Consider the following 25,006-nt stretch of genomic DNA (forward strand, 5'->3'; position numbering starts at 1 on the left):
TACAAGAAACATTAAAAAATTAATATTCTATTTTCTGAGGTATTTTTTAAATATATATGCAGAAAAAGACTTTAATATCTATAGTTCAGATTTCAGACACAAACTGTCTGCCTACAGAGATTTGGATTTATTTATTAAGTTATGGAAAAGTATGCTAGTGTATATTCCTTGATGGAATAATGCTGTTAAGGAGGGCTTTCTGATGGAAACTCTCATGTACTCATGTTATGCAAGGGAGAATCTATGAAAACATGCATGCAGCCAATCTGTTCCCTGGGAATTGAACTTGGACTGAACTATCAGTGCTCAGCTGTCTTACGTGCTCGGCTGTGAAGGAAAAAAGATGCCTTCATGGATAACTTTCTATGAAGAACTGCCTCTATTCATGTTATATATAGGGAAAACTACGGAAGCATCCACGGAGTGAATTTGTTCACCATAATTTGGAGTTTTTCTAACTATCAATGTTCAGCAGTCTTACCCACCAGATTCCATGGTAGACTGTATATATTACAGATACAGTTGTTAATCACATTTATGGATTTTATGCCATCTCAGTATGTTCCATTCCTTTCCAGTGTGTATGATTTCAAACATGAAAGCAAAATTTCAAAGCAATGCAAGCAATAAAAATTGTTTAATACATAGCACTAATGCTGTTATGAAAATAAAGATTGTACAAAATTCAAAAAAAAAAAATTCATATGGCACTAAACTATGTAACACCACGTTTCACAAGTGACAATGTATTGTTTTCAGAGATTGTTTAAAGAATCTACCTGGTAATAACAAAAATTTTTCAATTTGTGTGAAAACTGTCACTAAATTTAGTTTGGCAATGACACAAGATTTTCAATGTACTTTGATAATATTAAAGAACTTTGTTGGTCTGCATGTGATAGGATACAAAATCAAAATGTTCATGTTATGTCTGAAAGCAAAACCCACACACACATACAGGCAATAGTTAAAAGAGGCAGAATAGTTTTAATTTAAAAAAAAAAAAAGTGATAATTCCTTATTAATACCATAGACTTGAGCCACAGTTATATGGCAAAACTGTTGTTAATAGATATTGTTTTACTAAATTAGGTTAGATTATTTATATTGCACAGCACATGAGGGTTATCTGCAGAAGGGAGGTACTTTTGTGGAGAACTTTCTTAAGGTGAGCTGGCTTGTATTACGTTAAACATGTCCAAAACCACAAAAACCCTTATGCAGCCAGCCCATTTACAAGGATTTGAAGCACCCATATTTAGGGATTTCGCCACTGGTGAATATTTGTTTATAGTATGGAAGACACAAACATATACAGAATTCAGGTATGCTTGAGATTTCAGTCTCTATAGGGATATACTGATAATCAGGTTTACGTCGGATTAATTTATTAAAGCAAATCACATGAGAATATCTGCTCAAGGAGACATATATCTTCATGGAGGACTTTCTAGAGGAAACTGGTTTGTATTTATGTTTCATATGAAAAGCCATCCAAACACTCCTGCAGTCAGCCTGCTCATTGGGATTTGAGAAAGAGTTAAACTAACAATATCCAGCTTTCTTATTCACTTGGTCCCTGGTAGGCTACTTAGAAAAACTACAAGAAGTAGGTATGAAATGTCAAAATTTGTATTTCAGCTTTTTATCAGAATTTGTATTTTTATCTCATACTCTTACAGGGCAGTGATATTTTTGAATAAAGACTAATCAAAACTGTATTAATGTCCCTTTTGCAACTGACCTTTTTTTTTTAATATTCTACTCACTTAAGCATTTTTTTAAAATTTTAATTGATGACTATTTAATTATAGAGATATAAAATATAAAAAGAACTGCCATCTTATTCATTTAAACTTTTATATAATAAATTATGAAAAGCAAAATAACATGATTTCTTAAACAATTCAAAATTAATTTTTAAGATGGTTTTAATATATAAATACCAAAGGAAGATTCATTAGACAAAACTATTTCTTTCACAGTTTAAAAAAAAAAAATTTATTTTATATTTTATTCATAGACTTCATTGTTGAATTGATAAACAATTTAATTGCATTAAACTGTCACATATCTGTAACTTGACAAAAGTTTAGCCCAAATTCAGTATGTATTTTAAAGTACTTCACATTTTCTGTTTCTTTCAGATTTTTTTTAAGGAAAAAAAAAAAAAAAAAACCTGTGTTAAAAATGTGTAAGTGTATATTTAATACAACAGATAATAAACTGAAACCATAAAAACAAAACATTCAAAAAGGTGACATATGTTTTCCTTTAAATAACAACAAATTAAAATTGTTAAATAATATAAGGCTGTTGTTTGACTTCTGAATCAATATAAGGCTATTTCACAAAATACTTTATATGCAAATGTACTGTACATTATTTACATGAATAATATCATTAACTAGGGCTGATCTTTGGAATATGGTAACTGGTAATTTGGCGACATTTTGGAGGCAATAAAGGTTACTACCTGGGACTTTGGTAATAATGTGAGAAGTACTCAGTTCCGATTACGCACTATTTTGTGTGAGGGAAATGAGAGATCATGGGATATGTCATGTGATATTACTGGACGAATTACGGTTCTTTAATCAGAAAAGGGGGGAAATCGGGAAAAAATCTGGAAATTTTGTATTTGGCTTTATTCTGTGTTGTGTGAAACAGTGTTCGTTAATTTTTGGATCCCATGGCCCTAACTAAAGTGAATTCGAAATGGGTATTTAGTGGGATTGAAAGGGGTAGTAATAAGTGTTTCTTTAAGGTTGTGCGAGATAGAAGTAGAGATGTTTTATTAAGTTATTTATTTTACCTGGTACCTTGGTGTGTGAACTATAAGTATGATTTTAAAGATCCGGAAACAGAAATAAGAAAAGTTTATCGGACACGTAATCAAGATTCTGAAGAAGAATAGGTAGGTTAGTATTTTTAATTATTTGAGGATATTATTTTTATGCATTGTTCTAAATGTAAGGTGGAAGTAAAGTAATTTGCGCAAACGTGCATGGAAATAATTTAAATATTTGACACTAAGTATTTGTAACCATTCGTAATGTTTGCGGTATGAATTAGTTAGTGACGTTTGTAATATAATAGATAATGTAGAGGTAAAAGTTTTTGGATATTTTATTTATTTTATACGGGGAAATGTTCATATTTGGAAAGGGTATATACTTTTTCGCGATCAGGTAATTTCATATATGTTCTTTTTACCGGGTTTAAAAGATTCAGAAAATTGTTACGCATTTTCGTGAAATTTTTCTAATTTATGAGAAAAAAGCAGTGTACATGGATATAGTGAAGAGTGTGTGCAATGCCATTTTTGTGCAATTCTGGGATGTTTTTTTAAGTAAAAATAAGTCGACGTGTACATGGTTTAGTGATATTTTAATTAAATGATAGTTATTTTGTGAATTTTATGTTTGTAGGAATTTGGTATACGTTTCAGTTGAAGTAAACGTGCATGGAAATAATTTAAATATTTGACACTAAGTATTTGTAATGCTTGCGGTATGAATTGGTTGGTGACGTGTATAATATAATAAATGATTTAGAGGTAAAAGTTTTTGGATATTTTATTTATTTTATATGTGGAAATGTTCATATTTGGAAAGGGTATAAACTTTTTCGCGATCAGGTAATTTCATATATGTTCTTTTTACCGGGTTTAAAGATTCAGAAAATTGTCATGTACTTTCGTGAAATTTTTCTAATTTATGAGAAAAAAGCAGTGTACGTGGATATAGTGAAGAGTGTGCGCAATGCCATTTTTGTGTAATTCTGGGATTTTTTTTAAGTAAAAATAAGTCGGCGTGTACATGGTTTATGTGTATGTGTTATTTTGAAAAACGCGTAAGGAGTATGGTATTGTGCACTTTTTCCCAATTTTGCAGTGAATATTTGTCATGATTAAGCAGTTTTGTTAGATAAAATTTCTAGCATAAGTGTAATTAGGCTAGTAGATTGTTGGAAAAAGTGTTCAGTAAATAAAAAGAAAAGAAACATGTCTTTACTTCGTGAAGACAAAATGGCAGCGAAAAAAAAAATAGAGGGTTGCTGTAGCAGAGTTGGTCGCCAAATTTTCGCCAAAAAATCGCCAAGTTACCATAATCCAAAGATCAACCTTAACTTGCATTAGTGACATCTGCCACATTCAAAACATCAGATGGCCTCCAATATTTTAAATCGAGTCCTTTATAACGGTACCAACATCATTATAGTACTTAGAAAATAGAGCTGGTTACTTTTAACACCATTAAATGCTACAATGTATTACATGTCACAAATATAGATTACTGATTTCAAGAGAAGTTAAAATTTACTGTATTACCATGACTGTTATTATACATGTCACAAAGATAGATTACTGATTTCAAGAGAAGTTAAAATTTACTGTATTACCATGACTGTTATTAGTGATACTTTGATCCAGTATTTATGGTATGGTGTCACATACACTGAATGTGTACTCATAATTAAACAAATAATAATCATTATTGAATATCCAGTAAATATAATTTCATCACTGTATATAACAGGTAACAACTGCTAATGCCTAATTGAAAATTTCTAAATATTTTATGAAATTGATCTCCATTAGCTAAAATATTTTTCAAAATATACTTCACTTGATAAAACATTCACTTCCCAGTGGCGAAAAAATTAACATACATACATATTAATAATCCTTAGAAAAAACCCTTTAGCCAGGTATATATTTATAGCAGCCATCCCTTGAATGCTTTTGTGAGGTAAACATTCAACTTGATTTGAAAAATATGTTACTTTTTAAAAAAATTTCTTTCCTCTCCTATCTTGATATATCTTTTACAACAGGAATTTTCAACCAAGGGGGCTTCAGGGGGAAGAACATGGTCAGCCTTTTATTTATAAGTTAAGTATTTAGTTTTAGTTCATGAATATCAAAATCTAATTTTCAAGTTTTGGTGCTTATCAACATTTTCTACACTTTTGTTGTTTAATTTATAAAACAAGCTGAAACATAGTCTGAATCTAAATAAATGTATATGCATTTTTCAAGAGCTGGAGGGGGGGGGGAAGGATTTTCTAGCAATGGCGAAAGAGATGTATGGGGCAGAATAGGTTGTTTTATTATTTTTAATACATCTATGTTATAGTATTTATTATAATTAAAGCCATGCCTTTCAGATACTTTTATAATTGATGAATCAAAGTAATATCCTTTTAATCTTCATTCAAAAACACATTACCATCCTAAATATTCATCTAAAATGTGTATGTAGGAAGTATTTTTGTGAAAGGGAAGGCCATAAAGTACTGTACTTCCTTTGTATTCTCAGATTAGTCATACTACTGTAACATTTATGTTCTCAAAACCTGTGCACTGTATTATCATTTTCCAGGTTACAACTTTAGTTTGACTAAAAAGAAAAATAAATTCACAAATGTTTTATTGCACAGAAGTTCACAAAATGTTGAGTAGATACTAAAAATTCAGAAGAGTTGAAAACAGTAAAAATCATATTATGCAACCAACTCCAGAAACCACTTGTTGGTGTTTAATGATCTTTTGCACATGTTGTTTCATAAAGACTGGAGAAGTTTCACAAAGATTTAAGAATATTTGCATAGGCAGTTATATTCCTGTATTAGCTAATTCTGTTTCAAAGTCATCAGACATCTTGTCAGTAAGAACTGCATGTTACAATTCAGAAATATTCAAGAAACACAATTAGGTGTTTATCATGTTTCAAAATTAGCAAAGCTTTTCAATAAAAAAGAAATATTTTAAGTAAATTGCCAAGGGTTTCTTACTTCAACAATAATGCTTACTTACACGAATAAAGAAATGGCGGTACTGTTCTGTTATCGGAATCGAGTTCAGAAATGTATTTATGCATTTATGTATGCATGTATGTGTTCATTGTATGCATAAGTACAAATATATGTGTGCATACAAATATACATATAAGCACATACATACCAACACACGTTCATACATTTCTGAATCCAGTCCCTTGATAATAGAACAGTACCAAAATAACTGTTACTGCTTTTGCTCAGTTATCCGAGGAAGCATATTTCCTTGGATGTACGAATTGTAAACTTTTCTATACTTTACTTTTTATAGCTAATAAATAAAGCTTTTCCTTCAGATTTTCAATTTTTCTTTTTCGGTTATAATTAAAAACAGATTTTAATAGCAGTAAACTGAAAATAAAAGAAGCGGCATACTGCTGTTTACAATAACGTAAAAATAAAGCAGTAATTTGAAAATACAGAACTATGGATTTTTACTTAACTCTTAATCTATACAATCTCCTCATGGTAATGGTAAAAAGCATGGAAAAAAAAAAAAAGATGGGAATGAGACTGTAAGCTGTCAAACTATTGGAGTTATAGAAAAGTATAGTTAGTTTTTCTGCTATTGCGTGGGCCTTCAGCCCACTTCAGGATCACAAACCTCACTACTGCATCACATAACAACTAATTCGTTGGAAATTTAGATCATTAGATATGTTTTGTATTTCCTAATGCAAATCACAGTACAGATATTTATAGGGCATTCAGTACGATTTGAGGTACATTATGAATGCAGGTGCTACCAGGATACAAAACATTTATCTTTTCTGCTACGATGATGACCACTACACATTTCAAGAGTAATATCAACATGGTAGTTACAGATATGGCACTGTTTGACTTTTGTTTTTACTTATCAGAGATTAGCAAATATGGCATATTTTGAAATTATTATATACACAATGTGATTTCAAAAAATTAAATTAGTAATTATTAAAAAGACACACAAATTCTGTTTCAAAAGCAAAGCAACATGAGTTGCTTAATACGTGAGTAAATTATGAATTCTGAGTCTCAGTTTGGCCATGCTTGATCTGTACAAAAAGTATATGACATATAATTATAAAAAAAATAACTTCTAAGAAACAGTATATTCTTAATTTGTTTTAAAAATATGTTCTGAAAATTATTCAGATTTTTGAAGTTTTCAAAAAACAATACTTTTTTTCACTTTCATACAATATTTAAATTGCTATTTCAGTGTCGATGAAGTATCAGACTTTCAATACTCAGCTACATAAATTTCTATCCATAAAAATTGTTTTCTTACTTTTTCATCCACAACTAATAACCGATTTTATTTTAGATATAAAAATTGCACTCAGATATATATGTTCTGCTTTACCACTCAGAAATAATACTTAAGCGAATTTTGTGGCATGGGCTATACTTTCACATCATTTTGAGTTTATTAACTTTCTTTAGAATGTGGTCACTTTTATCTGGTCGCATGTGTAGTCTCCCTTTTATTTTTTGTTTATTATCTGTCTTTAAAATATCTTGAATTCGCATTCTCTACATTAATTATATATTCTTCATGCAAATGAATATTTAGACAAAATAATGCATAAGACAATTAACATTATATAACATTACAGAACTAATTCTAGAATGGCTACTATGTGGAAGGCTATCAAATACTGCATTTTTAAAGTAAATAATAGAAGCATATTTCTATCGTAGTTATATGAAAACTGAATAATATGAGATTATAGTATAGTTAGTTATACGAGAATATCTGAAATAATATTTTCACAAGCATACACATAATGTTTCAATACTTGGGTTTTCAAAGCAGCAAAAGTTATAAAATAATACACATCCAGAAATAAGTATCAAAAGTAGCTAGTTATCATACATATGTAGATCATATGAGCAGGAATGTGATATATTAATTTATGTATAAAATCGGATCGAAAAGTAATTGCCCTGCATTTTGCAATAGACGCACATTACTCGACTTTTAATGCTAATTTAGCAACATAACAGACCAAAATTAGGAATCAGATGCCAAACAAATATAAACACATCTTAATCCTGTTTTTCCCCATGTATTTTCCTTTTCTCCTTAGCACCTATTCCCCACATATTTACTTCCATTGGCATAATAAAATGAATAATATCTATTTGCACATTGCTACAGCAGAAAAATACTGTCGCCACTCTGTTTTAGACGAGGAGAACGTTTAACAGAAGCTCATGCATGGGCACTGTAAGCATCTGTGCAATACTATCTGTATCTTATTTGTTTAATTGCTGTTATATACAGTTTTAGTTGTATTATAGTATTTGCATTGAACATGTGGCAAAGATTTGATAATTTATCAAATGATTTAATTTATTATCCATTCTTTTCTGTAATCTAAATTTGAGATATACGTATACCTAACGCAGAATTTTTCAAAGTGGCTATTGTTCCAACATTTCCAGCAAGGAAGGCCGTTTGTCATAAAGATCGTAAAATATCATAACAAAAGCAATTAAAGATGTTGGACGTTTTCCTTTTACACGCTGAGCATAATTTAATTTTCCTTCAGTTTTTAATTTTTGCATCTTCAAATTATTAATTATTTTCTTCGTATTTTTAACTTTTAAAACTTTTCAAAGCACTAGAATGTAACTGATGTTTTTAGGTTGACAAGAAGAATTAAATTAATTGAATTTAACTTAACAAGAAGGGCTGGAATATTTTAGAACGTTTTCAAGGGCTATCCCTTGTTTGTTTTTTTCTTATTAACCAACTCTACGATTATAAGCAAAATTAAAATGACTTATAATTTAATGCAAACTGCGCAATTCATTCGATTAATTCCTATTTAAAAACATAAAAATTAAAAAGTTACACATAATTTCGTGGCAAAATGTTTTCAAAGAAAGCTGATCTTTTAATGACTACTTAAAATTTTTTCATTTAATTTTATATAAGGTAAGTTAACTTTACACTGACCTGCTATTTTAGGTGAGAAACTAGGGCTATTTGGCCCTCCAATATCGGATAACATAATACGCGTTTTATTCGCGAAACTAACACTTCTCTTAATTTTAAAAATTCAATAAACCACTGTAATCGGGCGAATAAATTTTAAATGAATTAATAGAAACGTTTCAAAAAAATTATAAATGAATTCTACCCTCCTGTCATAAAATTCGCCTGATATAAGAAGATGTTAGTATTAAATAATAGAGATATTGTTAAACATAAATATAAAACATTGGCAAAACTTATGTTGGAAAGTGCAAAATGCACCCAATTTTTACAAATAAATGTATCATTTACTAATAAAGTATAATATGTAAAACATACCATGCTGATCACTTTCTAATGGAATTCTTTCTGAGGCTTGGAAGCACAGGCAAAGAAATTCTTTGGCACAGGATCGTTTGCTATCACGTTTCAAAGTGGAAACACAGGATAAACGGGGCAAAGAATCTGTAAGGAGGAAACGGGGAGAATCCCCGAACGCGCAGGGAGGTCACGTGATCGTCGCTTAATGCGTAAGCCGATGTCACAACAAAGCTCCGCCCAGCATCAACAACTTCGTTTGATGTAAACATGGTTTGCACATGGACCTTATAAGAAATAGACTAGCCCAAACGGGTTTTCTCCCTCGTCTGAGGTGTTGTCGGCTGTCACCTTGATCACATCCGGAGGAGTAGGGACGACTCGCAGAAATTTAACATTGGTTGCCTATTGCAGCGTGTATAATTATCAAGAAAAAGCTGTATGTAGCGCCTCATTTCACAAATTAGAATTTCTATATATTTTTATTTTTGAAATTGAGATTGATTTTTAAAACTTTAGCATATTTATCAAGCATAATTAACGTTTCAAATAATTATAAAGCTATTGCATGCTTTCAGGGATGGATATTTTTTTAGCTTTTCCTATGCTGTAAGGAAATTTGTAACTACTTCTTTTAGAAAATAATATTTTAAATCTGAACTAATAGAAAATTTCAAACAAGCAATTTTCTCTTGCAATTTTTATGCTTTTTATTGGTGTAAATAAGTAAAAAGTACTAAAATATTTAAAAACGAATTTTTGAAAGTTTTGTTTAAAATTCTAAATTGTGCTGCTTTTTTAAAATTGTAGATGAGTATTATAGCACAATTTCTATAAAGGAATTTTATTTCGATTATCTTTCATAATACATCATAGTTATAAACACTTCTGATGTCTTAAAAATTTTTATACATTTAATTCTAATATTAAAATTGTATTTAACCGTAATAATTAATTCTGCTTGTATTTTATAGAGACTATTTTTTAAAATTTATTTTTAGTTCTGCATAAGTTTTTTTTTTTATTTACTGTTAATTTAATTTATTAACCCAAAGCGGCGGTCGCCTAGAAAGGCTGTTAGTTTCGAAGCTGCATTTTGCGCTGTTTTACTATAAGTGTTCGTGTCTCCTTGCAAATTGTTGTTACCAAATATTATCGCCTTGTATTATATGTAAAAAAATTAAATAATGAAGGAATCTGCATGAATACACGTATTTTTCTTGCACTGTGACAAAAACGACAGTATCTAGAGCCATCAAATTTTGAATAATGTAATTCTCCAAGCGAACAAGGGCATCTGGACGGCCGAATTTCGAATTTATTTAAATCTATTTCATATTTTGTAAAACTTTAATGAATTTTTGATTAACAAACTCAACGAGTTCAGAGCGAGCACTGTACCGAAAATAACAGTTTTATCTCCAGTGCGAAAATTCTAAAGATATGCTGTTTTCAAATGTATTTGGTTTACGGGCGAAGAACATGATATTCAATAAATATAGGTAACACACAAAACTTTAAAAAAAGTTCCTTTTGGGCATAATATAAAATTTGAGTGCTTCTAGATTGTACTTAATCTTTTTTTTTCCCTTCATTACACTTAGAAATGTTTATGCTCCGAATTTTATGAATTATTAAAATAACTAATCCACTTTAACGTTAATAATTTAATGATCCTATAATCAAATAAATATGATCGTTTTGTAATGTTATTATTGTTTAGAAAATCACTGCCTGAAAATTTTCATTAAATTTTTTTAAAAAAATTATCAGATCTTGCTTAATTATTTACTTCAAAGCATCACATACTATCAGTCTTATTTAATTTTACTTTATTTTTACGTAAAATTAAGTTCATAAATTTTGTGCTTAGAGTTTTTACCGTTTTACCAAAGTAAAGATGTTTGTACAAGAATTACGCGTGAAAAAAATTGCGCGAAATGCAGTAAAAAGTGCTTTAATGAGATATATTAAATCCTATTTGGAAAAAACTGTGGCTTTCATAATCTCATCACTATACAACGTATCACATTTAATAATTAAAAAGAGTTATGTGATACAAACGCCATAGGTTTCAATGTTAAAGTAGACCAGATCGTCCCTACTCTTTCTTGCCGACATGTCGGTGCCGCACGCCCCGCCCACTGGATTAGTCTATTTCTTATAAGGTCCATGGGTTCGCAACTTTGATTCGGAAATCTGAAATAAGTCTTTGTGGGTGGATATCTGTGAATATGTATGTTTGAACGATTTTGAGCATTATACAACTGAATGGTTTGGCTATGTTTCTTCGTATAAGAAAGCGAAAGAATAAATAGTGATGATCATCTTTTAGATTGGTCTTGTATAGAAAATGTAGTGCACGTAAAAAAAAAAAAAAAAAAAAAAAAAAAATCTTCAGTAAGATATTCTAGTACTATCAGATATTTTTAATCTTATTTTTACATGATACGATTGCTTTGTCAAGTTCACTGATTAAGCTAAACTTAGCAAAACTAGGCAAATTTAGTCTATAAATTTCTCTTTCAAAGAATATTCAGAATAAAACTGGCATTATGGTAACTTCTCAGTACGATTAATAATTTAATTCACAATGGAACTTTGTTTGAATAAAAAAAAATATATGTTAACAGTTATCTGTTATTTTGTAACCAGACTTTAAAAATAGATTTTAAGTTTTTGAAAATGCCAATCAACTGCATTTCCGTATATTTGCTATTTTTTTCTCATGTCACATCATTCATCACCATGGACAAACTTGTGAATAAAATTTATATAGTTGCTGCTAAAACATGTGTGTGTTTTATTGGATTTATGATGCTTGCATAATAACAGATATTTGTCATGTCATCATTCATACTTGTGGATAAATATCCAACTCTCATATAACAGTTTATAATGGTATCAAACAACTAGAAACTGAATTTCTTTGCTCCAGGCAAACTGTGATTTGTGTTTCCTCGCTTTCAAAATAAATTTAGTTTCATCCAAAATCTAGGCTCCAATTTTTTTAACCTAATTTTAAATAATTTCCTTGCCAATTCAATAAAGTTAAAAAAAAAAAAAAAAAAGTAGAGAATTTCTATTCTCTGACTTCGCAAATCCAACAGATACATAAATCAGAAATTACAAAAAAAAAAAAAAAAAAAAAAAAGACAGTTTTTTATTGCAAGCTGAAATTAGGTGTGTTTGAGTCAAAATTTTATATGATGCAATTAAAATATAAAATGAGCAAAATTTCGGGCACATATCTTGTAATACTATTTCTATCATTATCATATTTTCAAAACACGGAGCTCACATGTGTTAAAAAAAATTCTGTACAATGTTCCTATTAAAAAGTTTATGCTCATTTTTTCTCTAATAAGTATGTTTTTAAAATGTTTGTGTACTTTTTTCATGTATTACAAGTGAAACTGAAAAAAATTAATAAATATCAGATTTTATGTGTGGCACTCAACACACTTTTGTTCTGCAGTGTTGCCTCTGCTATAATTTTATGAAACACTGCATTTCTGAATATTAAAAAAAAATGAATATCAATTGTATAGGCTGCTTCTTTACGAAAGACAAACTAAATGCAGATTCTGCCAAATTGGGAAATAATAGGTAGCAGTGCTAGGAATGCGTTTTTTTCTACATATGTCAACCATTCAACTTACTTTCTTTGTTTTCAGCATTCATCTTTACTACCTACTATACTTCTGTCACTGAACTTGATTTAGTATTAAACTATTATTTTAATTTTCAGGTATGCGTACATGGAATTAGTTTCATTAGTTAAAAAGATTATTAGTAAGTAAGATACTTGCAATGGTATATTGCTAAAAATATATATGCATGCAGGAAAAGAATTGTTTTAAAGGACATAAATTATATCTTAATAGACAAATCAGCATAATCAACAAACCAATCAATAATATAATTTGCTATTTCAGAATTTTCAGCAACAATATATTTTCTTATATTCCTTTTTAATTTTTCAAAGCTACAAAACAGAAAATAAATCCATGACTGTTTCAAAATTTAAATACTCAATGAAAAAAAGTGTGGAGAACAAAATATTATTTTAATAATGAATATTTATAAGGAATAATGTTTAACATTTATAAAAACTGTTCAAATAAACTATCACTAACAGCAACACATGCATCGCAACCACAATGAGGTAACTGGCATATACTTTGAAAGATGGCCGGCATGTACTTCTACAGCAATGGTGTTAATTTGGTGCCAAGGTCGGACTAGGGTTTTAAAAATTTATAGTAAACTATCAAAAATTCTGCAAAAACGTGCCTTGTGGTATATAAAAAATTTCTTCAAATTTTGTACATGCCAAACAGATCTCCTTTAGTGATCTAGTTTTGGCTAGCCTGTATCAAATAATATAACAAAACAGTTTGCATCACACAGGCAATCAGTCTCTTCAAAATTTGTTGCACTATGAATGAACTATCTTCTCTGTAAATACTTCTGTTTGATAGTTCATAACGTAGAGTAAACTTGGAAAGATTTGTTATTGTACTGCTAAGTAACTTTTACTGTATTTAATATTATTATTACATTAGTGTTTATAGAGTATAAACTCTGAAGAGAAATATGATACCTCGTGTTTTAAAGAAATTATTCTGTACTATTAACGCAATTGGTACAGTTTATAAACAAGCTATTCTTTTTTCTAAAATTACAATTTTAAGTTTTTAAATTATTTAGTTCTGTTTAAATCATAATTATACTTACAAATTAGCACTGCATTATTTAGATTATAACAAAGGACTGAACAGCTATTTGCCTAAGAGGAAGAATGCCTTTGTGGAATACGTTTTATAAGTTCCTCGCTTCTATGTTACACATGGAAAAAAAAACACAAAACTCTCATACAATCAATCAATTTACTGGGATTTGAAACTGGGTTGAACTAACAACACTCCTCAGTTTTACCAATTGCCTATTGTGAACTATTTCCATCGCAGGAAAATATTGTTAATACACATTAAATATGGGTCGCACCAATCACTGAGAAGTTATGACCACTGAACACTGGTAGTTCAACCCAGGTTTGAACACACTCAAATGATCTAGCTGCATAGTTGTTTTTCTCCATGTATAACATGAATATGAGCTAGTTTCCTTAGAAAGTTCTCCACAAAGGTATCCCTGTCCTTAGGCATGTAGCCCTTGTGTACTTGTGCCATATTAAAATAACCTAACCTTAAATTTGAATGCAATTTTCACAGTTATGGTAAATCACACATTTTAAGGTATTTTTTAAAAATTTCTTGAACAATAGAGAAAGTTACTCATTATCTTTAATATGTGTTATTGATCGTTTCGTATTCCTAGACATCCATACCCTGTAAGGTCATTAGGCATTTAACTGTAATAACTCATTTGCATCATTGGAAAGAAACATTATATCTATTGCAACGATTCATCCACTACCACTTGTTTTTCTATATTCGCCTTTTTCTATATAACATACATATCCGTCTAAGTTTTTGTGCTTTTTTTTCTCACCATATACACAGTCATCTGTTTTCAGGTAAGGAAACATCTGAGAATATTATAAACTTGCTATTAAAATTCTAAAAACAAAAAGAAGAAAGAGGTGCATGATGTCTTTAAAGCAAGCCACATTACAGCCTATGCATGCAGAAGGCTAAATATGAGATTTTGCCGAAAACAATCAAAACTGCACTATGCTGTCCACCACTAGGCTAAAATATAAAAATTCCCATTAGAGGGATCTCAATCTGCAGTCATGCTACTGAAAAACCATCTGGGAAAATGCTATACATATCCCTGGGTTGAACAATAAATATATTTTGGTGACATCATGGGTTGCTACGTAAATGCTTCTTGGCGACATGGTGCGTTGCTTCATCAATATATTCTCATGGCTTATGGGTGGAGGTGTACGAAAAAAAATCAACTGGCAAAATATTAGGTACTGTTCTATTATCAGGACCGGATTAACAAATGTATGCATGTACACATATATGCGTATGTGTATACACATACATTCGTACTTACATATATGAACACATACATCCATATATACATGCATACATATCTACATTTCTGAATTAGGTCCTGGTAAAGAAACAGTGCCAAATATTATACAGAAATAGATAAATTATGTGTTTAATAGACAATACAGTGGCTATTAAAATAATGCCCTTATCAATCAGTTAAATATACTTTACCTACTTCACAGCCTCTTTCTGCTCAAACATTTATAGATTTAGAAATTTCCTGTGAGGAGACATCAGTAAATTTTCAAGTCCAAGTGTAATGTAGACTTTATGAAATTAACTAAAACATACATAATACAGAGTAATGACACATTTCTATATTTTAAAAAGAAATTAAAAGACATTCATAATTGGAGGACATCAAAATCAAAACATACTGATATGGCAACAAAATGAACTGAAATATAAACAGAACCTTAGTTTTAAAAATGTTACAATACTTCTTTAGTATTGCAGCTTCCATTTTTTTTTTAAACATCAAGCTGGCATCAGAATTATTGCCAACTTCATGTCTCATGTACACTTTGTTACTGCCCTGCTTCCTCAATTGCTTTTAATATGGCATAAGAAGCATTCCAAGGTCTCAAAGATTTTTGCTGTATTAACTCTGCAAATTAAGATTCATGATGATAGTGAAACGTGCCTCTTCAATTTTTATTCCATCACTTAGGAAGCTCTACAGTCTTTCTATATTTTATATATGAGCAGCTGTTGTTAGATCAAGAAAATGAAATTTATTGTCCACAGAAAAATATCTGTAAACTGGTATTTACCAGTTCTTGTCTTTTATATTCTCACCAGAAGTTTGAATAAATTGTCACTCCCTCTTGTCTGGTCTGGTCGACAACTTTTGGCATGAGTGTGGATGGCTCTCTATTTAGAAACTGAGTGAGAAAGAATTTTTCAGTTTTTTTGGCATAACTTGTCATTTATACAGCATTATGGAAGAATCATGCCAGTTTTTTTTTTTTTTTTTTTTTTTTTTTGCTGTATGAACAGATTTTCTGATATGTTCAAATTTTTTCAGGGCCACCTATTCACATATTTGGTTGGCGGATCATATGCAGAGAATACATCTCTCTCGTAAAAATGTTTCAGTGAATAGTCACATTTTTGTAGTGTTTCTTTCATTTTATGCTGTTACAAACAGTATTCTGAAACCACTAAACCAGTTGTTAAAACATATACTTTTCTTTCATTAGCAAATTTTCAAGCTGCACCTCTAAATGCTTTCACTGATGTGAAATTTTATTGAATGTCCATTTTTGCATATTCGAATGTGATGTAAAATATGTGCATTTCTGGAAAGAAAGATATAGCAAGCATCTTCCTCACTTCTCAGTAAATTAAGAATTTTAAGATTAAAATATAAATAAAATTCATTAACGTATAGAATACTGAGAGCTCTTCTTGTGATGAGAGAATTCTGAGTGATTATGAATTATTAACATTTGCATAGGAAGAAATATGATCACATGTTCTCCTCGAAGCTCTTCTCATTATAAGCAAACTGTAAATCATCATTGTTGGGGCTGCCAGATGTTTCAGAATAGTTTACATTGGCGATTCATCAAAAATCTTGACAACTTTAAAAAACAGGATCCATAATAATAAGGAAGAAAGAATATCACATCCTTACAAAAGCTTGGTTTAACTTATTAGATTATAGCACATAAGGGCTATCAACCTAAAACAATGGATGTCTTTGTGAAGGACTTTCTGGGAGAAACTGGCTCGTATCTACACTTGAAAAGCCTGGAATCCATCTTTGAAGTCATTTTTAAGCCTTAAATTGATATTAGCTTTCTATGAAAATACCTTGGCAGCTTCACAAGGGCTCATTCATATTAAAATTTGAGTGTATTTCACAGGATAAAAATTTGTTATTTAAATTTAGTGTGGGTGCAATATATTTTTCAAAACTATTCAGAACAAACTTATATACACATTAAAAATTCTGAACATGCAAAAACTAAAAAAAAAAATCTTCCAGTAGATCTTTTGTTTAAATATATTACATGACAGTTTTCCATCCAAAGATTATGTTAATAATTTATATTTAAACCAGATTCCTTTCAGATATACAATAAAATAAAGCAAGTTGTGACATTTATTACAAAATGTTGGTAATTTTAAATTAATTAATTATTCATTTGAATAATATGTAGAGAAATATTAATTTTTTTCCTAATACAATGATGAAATTAAAGCACAAAACACCAATTATTAGATGAAATGTATTGGAAATATTAACAGAATGAATTTAAAACTGAAATCTCATATGTTTCTCAATGATTTAAAATAAACACAAGAGTATATTGGAAAGCTATGCATGTTAAAATGTTAAATATTTGGTATGTATTTAGTTAGCATCTGTAGTATTTTCCGAAAAATTTTCTCTGCTTCTGAAATTCATATTGCACAAGCATGTTTCAATTTATGCGCAGAAATTTACTGAGCATAAGGGGAGTACCTTTGCTGTGACATCATCTTACACGTAGTTCGGATGTCACGTGACCTCCCTGCGCGTTTGGGGATTTAGCGCTTGATAGAAAGACTGCAAGCAACCCGACTACAATCTGACAACTTCTCATTCAGTTCAAATTTTCAACACAAAGGGGGAAAACGTCATATTCTTTGACAAGGGTGCAGTGAAACACATTGCAATGCACTTCCGCAATACCATCTCCTGCTTCTGTGACAAATCAACGTCGCTTATCTGAGACCTAGAGATTCTTTGTCTGAGATGTCTCCCTCAGGATGTTAAACTTATCTCCATCATCACTTACACACACATAACAAAAGAAAAGAAAGACCCACCTTGATTAAAATTCTGTGCATTGTGAGTAAAAAATACTGAATTCTATTTATTTTAGTCTAAGATAGGGATCTTCAACCCGTGGCCCGCGGGCCACGGGTGGCACCACATTTGAATTTGAAAAATTTGAAGAAATTTTGATTTCAATAGAAATTGCCTTCTCAGCTTTTTGTCGTAAAACCTAAAAGAAACTTTTATTTTTTCTTATTATTGATATTTAAAACATTTTACTGACAGACCTTATATAAATGAGATAACATTTTCTGAAAATGACGAATTTTTCATAAATTTCACTTTTTCTTATTATGTAATAATCTTCTTGTCTTATGTAATATTGTTCCAACTCCAATTAGAATTTATAGATTTACAGTGTGACTCTGCAGTAAAATGCAAGTTTCTTGAAAATCCTACATTAATTGATTTTTATTCGAAGTATGTGACCGAAGACAAGTTGTAAGGATCTTAAGTTTTACTAACGTTTATTTTATTTTAAATCTTTACTATCACTTCTTATTTTCTACTTCCGGCCAGAATTATAAGCGTGAAGGATTTTATGCAAAGTTGTCTGGCGAACGCCAAGTATTTAAGTGTGGCCTTTTTGCCAAGCAGGAGAGAGGAAGCAGTGAGTTCGAAGCAGGCCCCTTACCTTAGAAGTTACGCAGTTGTTATTTGCCTTCCAGGCCAGAGGTTTTAATCCTCTTGATAAATTAAACGTATTGTAGTGTTCACAGTCTCTGTGCTACATACGCTTCCTGTTATTATAAGGCCAATCTTATTCTAAAGTTAAATTAGAGTTTAGTTTTATTTTTATACCTTTTACGTTAGACCCCGAGTGGAGGGTCATTGTATTCCGAAGTACGGAAGTCATTGTATATAAAGAAAAATAAAGGGTCTTGTATGGCGGGAAGTATGTAAGGATCTTAAGTTTTACTAACGTTTATTTTATTTTAAATCTTTACTATCACTTCTTATTTTCTACTTCCGGCCAGAATTATAAGCGTGAAGGATTTTATGCAAAGTTGTCTGGCGAACGCCAAGTATTTAAGTGTGGCCTTTTTGCCAAGCAGGAGAGAGGAAGCAGTGAGTTCGAAGCAGGCCGCTTACCTTAGAAGTTACGCAGTTGCTATTTGCCTTCCAGGCCAGAGGTTTTAATCCTCTTGATAAATTAAACGTATTGTAGTGTTCACAGTCTCTGTGCTACATACGCTTCCTGTTATTATAAGGCCAATCTTATTCTAAAGTTAAATTAGAGTTTAGTTTTATTTTTATACCTTTTACGTTAGACCCCGAGTGGAGGGTCATTGTATTCCGAAGTACGGAAGTCATTGTATATAAAGAAAAATAAAGGGTCTTGTATACCCTTCGTCTGTATCCTGTCTACTTACTACAATTAGTGAACATAGCTTTAGTAAGCTCTCTGTTCCTAGTCAGGTCATTGTATGTTTCCGAAGAAGGTTAGAAGAAACATTGAACCTGATAGTGGCGCCCGACGAAGAATAACCATGGCCGAATTTCAAGAAGAACCTGTGCCGCCTGCAGAAACGGCTCAGAATCCAGAAATGCCAGCTGCCGCTCTGGAAGGATTTGGGTACATCGTCCATACCATGCGCGCTTCGATGAAACCAGAAGCAACGTTTAATGGAAACTCACAGGTAACCAGTTTTTTGGAAAAATTGGATGACCACTTCATGCTCTACCCCGTGCACGAGTTTCAAAAAGTTACCTTAGCTACCAGCGCTTTGAGGGGCCAAGCGCTTAACTGGTTCAAATGTATCGGCAGAAGTCTCTTGGGTCAAGCAGGCAGTCCCACCTATACTTACGAAAATTTCAAGACTGCCCTACTAAAAGCCTTCCCTGTTGTAAGGGATCGTGCGAAATTAGAAACAGAACTTTTCAGTATATATCAACAAAGAATGGAAAACCTCTCGAGCTTTATTTTAAGAAAAATTCACGTTTTCAAGCTCTTGTATGGAAACCGTCCGGATCCTGAAATAATTCAAGTGATTTTGCCGAGGTTACTACCCCAAGTGCAAGACTTTATTGAATTACGAAATCCGACTACACTGAAAAGTTATTTGAGCTAGCAATCCAGTTTGAAAGTAGAAGAACGGCGGACGTCGAAAGAAGACGCCAATATCAACAGCGAAACCAATTTGGTACGCCAAGACTACAGCAAACTCAAGCACATGGCTACGGAGAAAAAGCGAATCAGTGGGCAAGGAAACCCGAGCATTCAAAAACAGCCGGCGAACGTCGACAGTTCAATAGCAACCCAGGAAAAAAGTCTCAAGGCCAGTGGAGAAAGAAGGAAAGCACCGAAAGGAAAAATAATTTAAACTAAAACGGATTTCTGCTGACGAGAGGGTGCGAAAATCCGAAGGCCACGAAAACCCCTCTTCCTACAAGTTAAATACAGTAATGGTGAAAAATTTAACTCTTCCGAAGATTGAAGTCTTGGTAAATAATATCCCGGCCACCGCACTTCTGGATACCGGCGCGCAGTGTTCCTGTGTGGCAGAAGTCTTTTTTAGAAAGTATTTTCGCAAATACCGCATATATAATGCGGATAATACAACAGTATTAGCGGCGCAAGGAGAACAATGTAAGTGCGTAGGTAAAGTACCTTTGTACATCCGTATCAAGGACGAACAAGTAAAGGTGATGTTTTTTATAGTAAAGAATTTGAAGCAAATTTAATCCTAGGAATAGACTTTCTTTCAGACGCACAAGCTACACTGGATTTTAATGCAGCGTCCCTTAAGCTGACGATGAAACCAGTGCGTGTAGAAAAGGTTGAACCGCCAAGGTTAAATCTTGACCACCTGCCTAATGACGAGCAAGAATAGAATCCGACAAGTGGTAAGTGAATTTGCTTCCTTATTTAGTGATATTCCAGGATTTACTCAGGTTACTAACCATAGTATTGACACCGGAGATGCATTGCCGGTTCGTCAAAAACCATACCGGTATGATAAGAATAAGGAAAAAATTATAGAATGGCATATTACCGATATGCTACGTAAAAAGATCATAACGCCTATCTCAAGTAGTTATGCTAGTCCGGTGGTTTTATGTAAGAAAAATAATGATTATCCTTTGGAGCATCCAAAAAGGTGGAGATTCGCTATTGATTACCGTAAATTAAATTCCATAACGAAATATCCGGTATATCCGTTACCGATCATAGAAGAAATTTTAAGGAACATAAAATCAACCAAATTTATGACGACTTTAGACTTAACGAATGGTTATTTTCAAATAGGGGTCAGGCCTGAGGACGTGCCTAAGACTGCTTTTATAACCAAGTCTGGCACTTATGCATTTTTACGTATGCCGTTTGGCCTTTCAGGCGCCCCAGCAACATTTCAGCGATGCATGGACATTGTGTTAAGACCTGTTCTTGGAAAGTCCACATTTATCTATTTAGACGATATCATTATTACTAGTGATAATCTCGACCAACATATACAGGATTTAAGACAGGTGTTTTCTTTATTAAATGAGGCCGGTCTAAAAGTTAATGTCGAAAAGTGCAAATTTGCAGCCCCTGAATTAAAATATTTAGGTTACAAAATATCGCAAAAAGGGATCGAGACAGATGAATCAAAAATAATCGCTGTACAAAAGTATCCGACTCCAAACACGGCAAAGAAGCTCTCTTCTTTTCTAGGACTTTGTTCATATTATAGGTCCTTTATAAAAGATTTTGCGGCTATCGCTGAGCCATTGTTAAAATTAAAAAGGAAAAAGGCAAGATTCTCGTGGACGGCTGAAGCCAATAGTGCTTTCGAAAAATTAAAACAAGCATTAACGCAAGCCCCTGTGTTGAAATTTCCTGAAAAGGATGAAAATTTAGAAATTTCAGCGGATGCTTCGGATTATGCGGTAGGAGCGGTACTTTCGCAAAATCAGCAGCCCGTGGCATTTTTTAGCCGAACTTTAAATCAAACACAAAGAAACTATTCCGCGACCGAGAGAGAGGCACTTGCAGTTCTGTTAGCAGTGCAAAAGTTCCGAGTCTATTTTGGAAAGGCGCCGATAACAGTATATTCTGATCATGCAGCGGTAACTAGATTGTACTCAGGGAAAAATTTATCCCCAAGGTTAATAAGATGGGCACTCAAGCTGCAAGAATATAATCTGGTAATCAAGCATACCCCCGGAAAGGAAAATATCGTAGCAGATGCCCTATCACGAATTAAATTAGACGAACAGGGTAATACCGTAAAAGTTGCAATGCTGACAGCGTGTACAATAAATTCCCGAGAAACTGTAATAACCGAACTGGGTAAGGATCCTGAGTTTGGAAGTATTTATGAGTATTTGAAGGATCCTGAAAATTTTAGCCACCAAGATATTGTGGCGATAAGAAATAGGGCGGCCCATTACGAACTAATAGATGGTCTATTATTCTACACAAAAACTACGAATTCCAACAACGAATTTCGACCTGTTATCCCAGCTAGTCTTAGATTAAATATCCTGCAAGAGCTCCATGACAGCCCTTTAGCTTCTCATGCTGGTATTCGAAAAACTATCCAACGCGTACGCGAGGCAGTCTACTTTCCTGAACTGCAAAAGTTAACAAGGGCGTATGTCCAGTCCTGCCCAACATGTCAAGCCGTTAATTATATTAATTTCCGCCCGGCCGGGTTTCTAAATAGTATTAAATCCGAATTTCCAAATGAAATAATCGGCATCGATTTATTGGGCCCTTTCCCAAAAAGTCAGTTAAACAAAAGTCGCTATCTCCTTGTTATGGTTGATCATTTTAGTAAATGGACCGAAATTGTTCCCTTAAAATGAGCCTCCGCGAAGTTAGTTACTGATTCTATTTTAAATAAATATATTTTAAAATACGGGGCGCCCCTAAAAGTTATATCGGATAATGGTCCTCAATTTGTAAGTAATATATTTGAAGACATGTGCCAAAAACTGGGCATACGTCATTTAAAAATGGTCCCGTATCGGCCGCAATCAAATATAGCGGAACGGGTCAACAGAAGTATAGTGAAAATTATCCGTAGTTATGTTAAAAATTTTCATAAAAGCTGGGATAACTATGTCAATGAATTTGCTTTCGCCCTTAGGACCGCAAAACATGATACAACGGGCAAAACTCCTGCTGAGTTATTTCTAGGCAGAAAGGTTATAACACCGTTAGATAAACTATTTTATGTGCAACAAAGAGCCCCAGAATTTAAAATGGGTGATATAGAAAAACTAATAAAAGAAGCAAAAAAGAATACGGAAGTAGCACAAAGAAAACAGAAGTTATACTATGATCTGAAACGACGGGGAGTAACTTATAAAGTAGGGGATGAAGTTTTAAAAATCAAGCATTCACTTTCTTCAGCACCAGAAGATAAAACTGCCAAATTTTTTCCACGCTTTGAAGGACCATATGTTATAGAAAAAATAACTCACGCTGTTGTAGTGTTAAAGGCAAGAAATGGTGAAACCTGTTCCGCAAATATTGATCAAATTAAACCCTACTTCGATCGTAATAAAATGAAAATCTTTTCAGATCTTTTGCAGGATCCGGTACGGCAGACACCGCAGGTACAAGTTCCAGAGGTGGGAAAACGACAAGTACAAGGGCAATCCAATGAGAGACAGAAGCAAGTGAAAAGAAAATTGCCCCGCGGAAAAACTCAAGGTAAAAAGAAAAAGAAGCCGTTCCACCGTCCAGAAAACAGAGTGCACGAACACCCCCAGAATGAAGAAGGGAGAAGGACGACGTATGTGGAAAGGACCGGGAGAAAGGACGGCAACTATAACCCGGCTGTGAAACGGAAGATTGACTCATCCGACAGAACTCTCCGCAGCAAAAGTCGCCGAACTGCGGAAGGGCCATCAGCGGCGGAGGAAAAAGTACAAGAAAAATTTGAACGGCCAACAACGAGGTCCAAGCAGGATCACGACAGAAGTTTCCCGGTTCCGCCAAGACCAGCTGCCATCAAACGGCCAAGACCACAAGCAGAGGAGAAAAAGAAGGTATTCAAGGGTGGCCGTACTGGTGAAAAACGGAAGCTTCCAGAGGAAAGCACTGAAGGGCGAGCCCGTACAAGAAGGAGGATCAACCAAGCTACTATCAGCTATACCTTTAAAGACTGGGCCCAGAAAAGGATGTCTGAATATTACAAAGATAAGTAAAATTTTATGTTACTTTACAAACTTAAGTTAATCTTTCATTCTTACTGCAAGTGGCAGATTTCAAGAAGTTTTACCTCATGCGAGGTCTACCTTTATCGCCAAAAGGGCGAGAAATGAGTTGTGACCGATTTTCTTATTATGTTTTTCAATTACTCGCGCGTAAAACTAAAGTTGATGTATAATAGCGTTGTGTAAAGACTTAAATATTGTAAAAAGTTATTGTATAAATTTTATTTAAAACATTCGAACAAGAAAGAAGTTTTAGTCTGAAAGACTTTTTGAAATGTAGTATTATTTCAATGTAGAAAGAATTGGCACTTGCTTTAAAAAGAATAGAAGTTAACAATGTACTACTAATGTATGTTTTCAAATGTGTAATATTAACGGCATGTTGATATGTTCTTGTATACATGTGAACTGTTATTTTGAATGTTAAGAAATACCGTGATATGGTAAAAGTGAAAGTAATGTTAAAAATTTGTTATTCGTGTGACTGTAAAGATTAAATCATGGTGAATATGTGTTAAAGGTTGAATGATGTAGTTAGGCTCTCTGACGCTACACTTTAGAGTTAGCCACTTTCAGAATAGTACCTCAGGGTTTAGAGTTGAAAGTAGGGTGTGTTAAGAGGTCTCGTATGTTGAATTTTAACACGTTAGTGTTTTGATTGTAGGAGGAAGTGTGGCACACGTAGACAGAAACACATACGTGTTTGGTGTTCTTTTACAACACATGTCAGAGAGCACGGGGAGAGATAATTAAAATAGTCATGAATGAAATAAGAATGTTAAGAGAAGTATATTCTATATGTTAATTGCAATGTCATTCTGTAACATTTCATTAAACTAGTTTTCCTTCCAGATCTCT

The 25,006-nt window shown here is 32.4% G+C and overlaps 1 protein-coding gene across 1 annotated transcript in view; it reads right to left on the minus strand.

The window, feature by feature from the left end:
• The window catches only part of LOC118197845 (uncharacterized), a 34,057-nt gene extending 24,734 nt beyond the window's left edge, over nucleotides 1–9,323 (minus strand). The window contains exon 1 of the mRNA XM_085819978.1: nucleotides 9,152–9,323. Coding sequence (XP_085676104.1) covers nucleotides 9,152–9,154 — 3 coding nt within the window. The 5' untranslated portion in view covers nucleotides 9,155–9,323. The remainder of the gene's footprint in view (nucleotides 1–9,151) is intronic.
• Nucleotides 9,324–25,006: the final 15,683 nt, after the last annotated feature.

The sequence above is a fragment of the Stegodyphus dumicola genome, chromosome 7 (genome assembly GCF_044657685.1).
Source record: "Stegodyphus dumicola isolate Sdum_Otavi_A_Nest chromosome 7, ASM4465768v1".
Lineage (NCBI taxonomy): Eukaryota > Metazoa > Arthropoda > Arachnida > Araneae > Eresidae > Stegodyphus > Stegodyphus dumicola.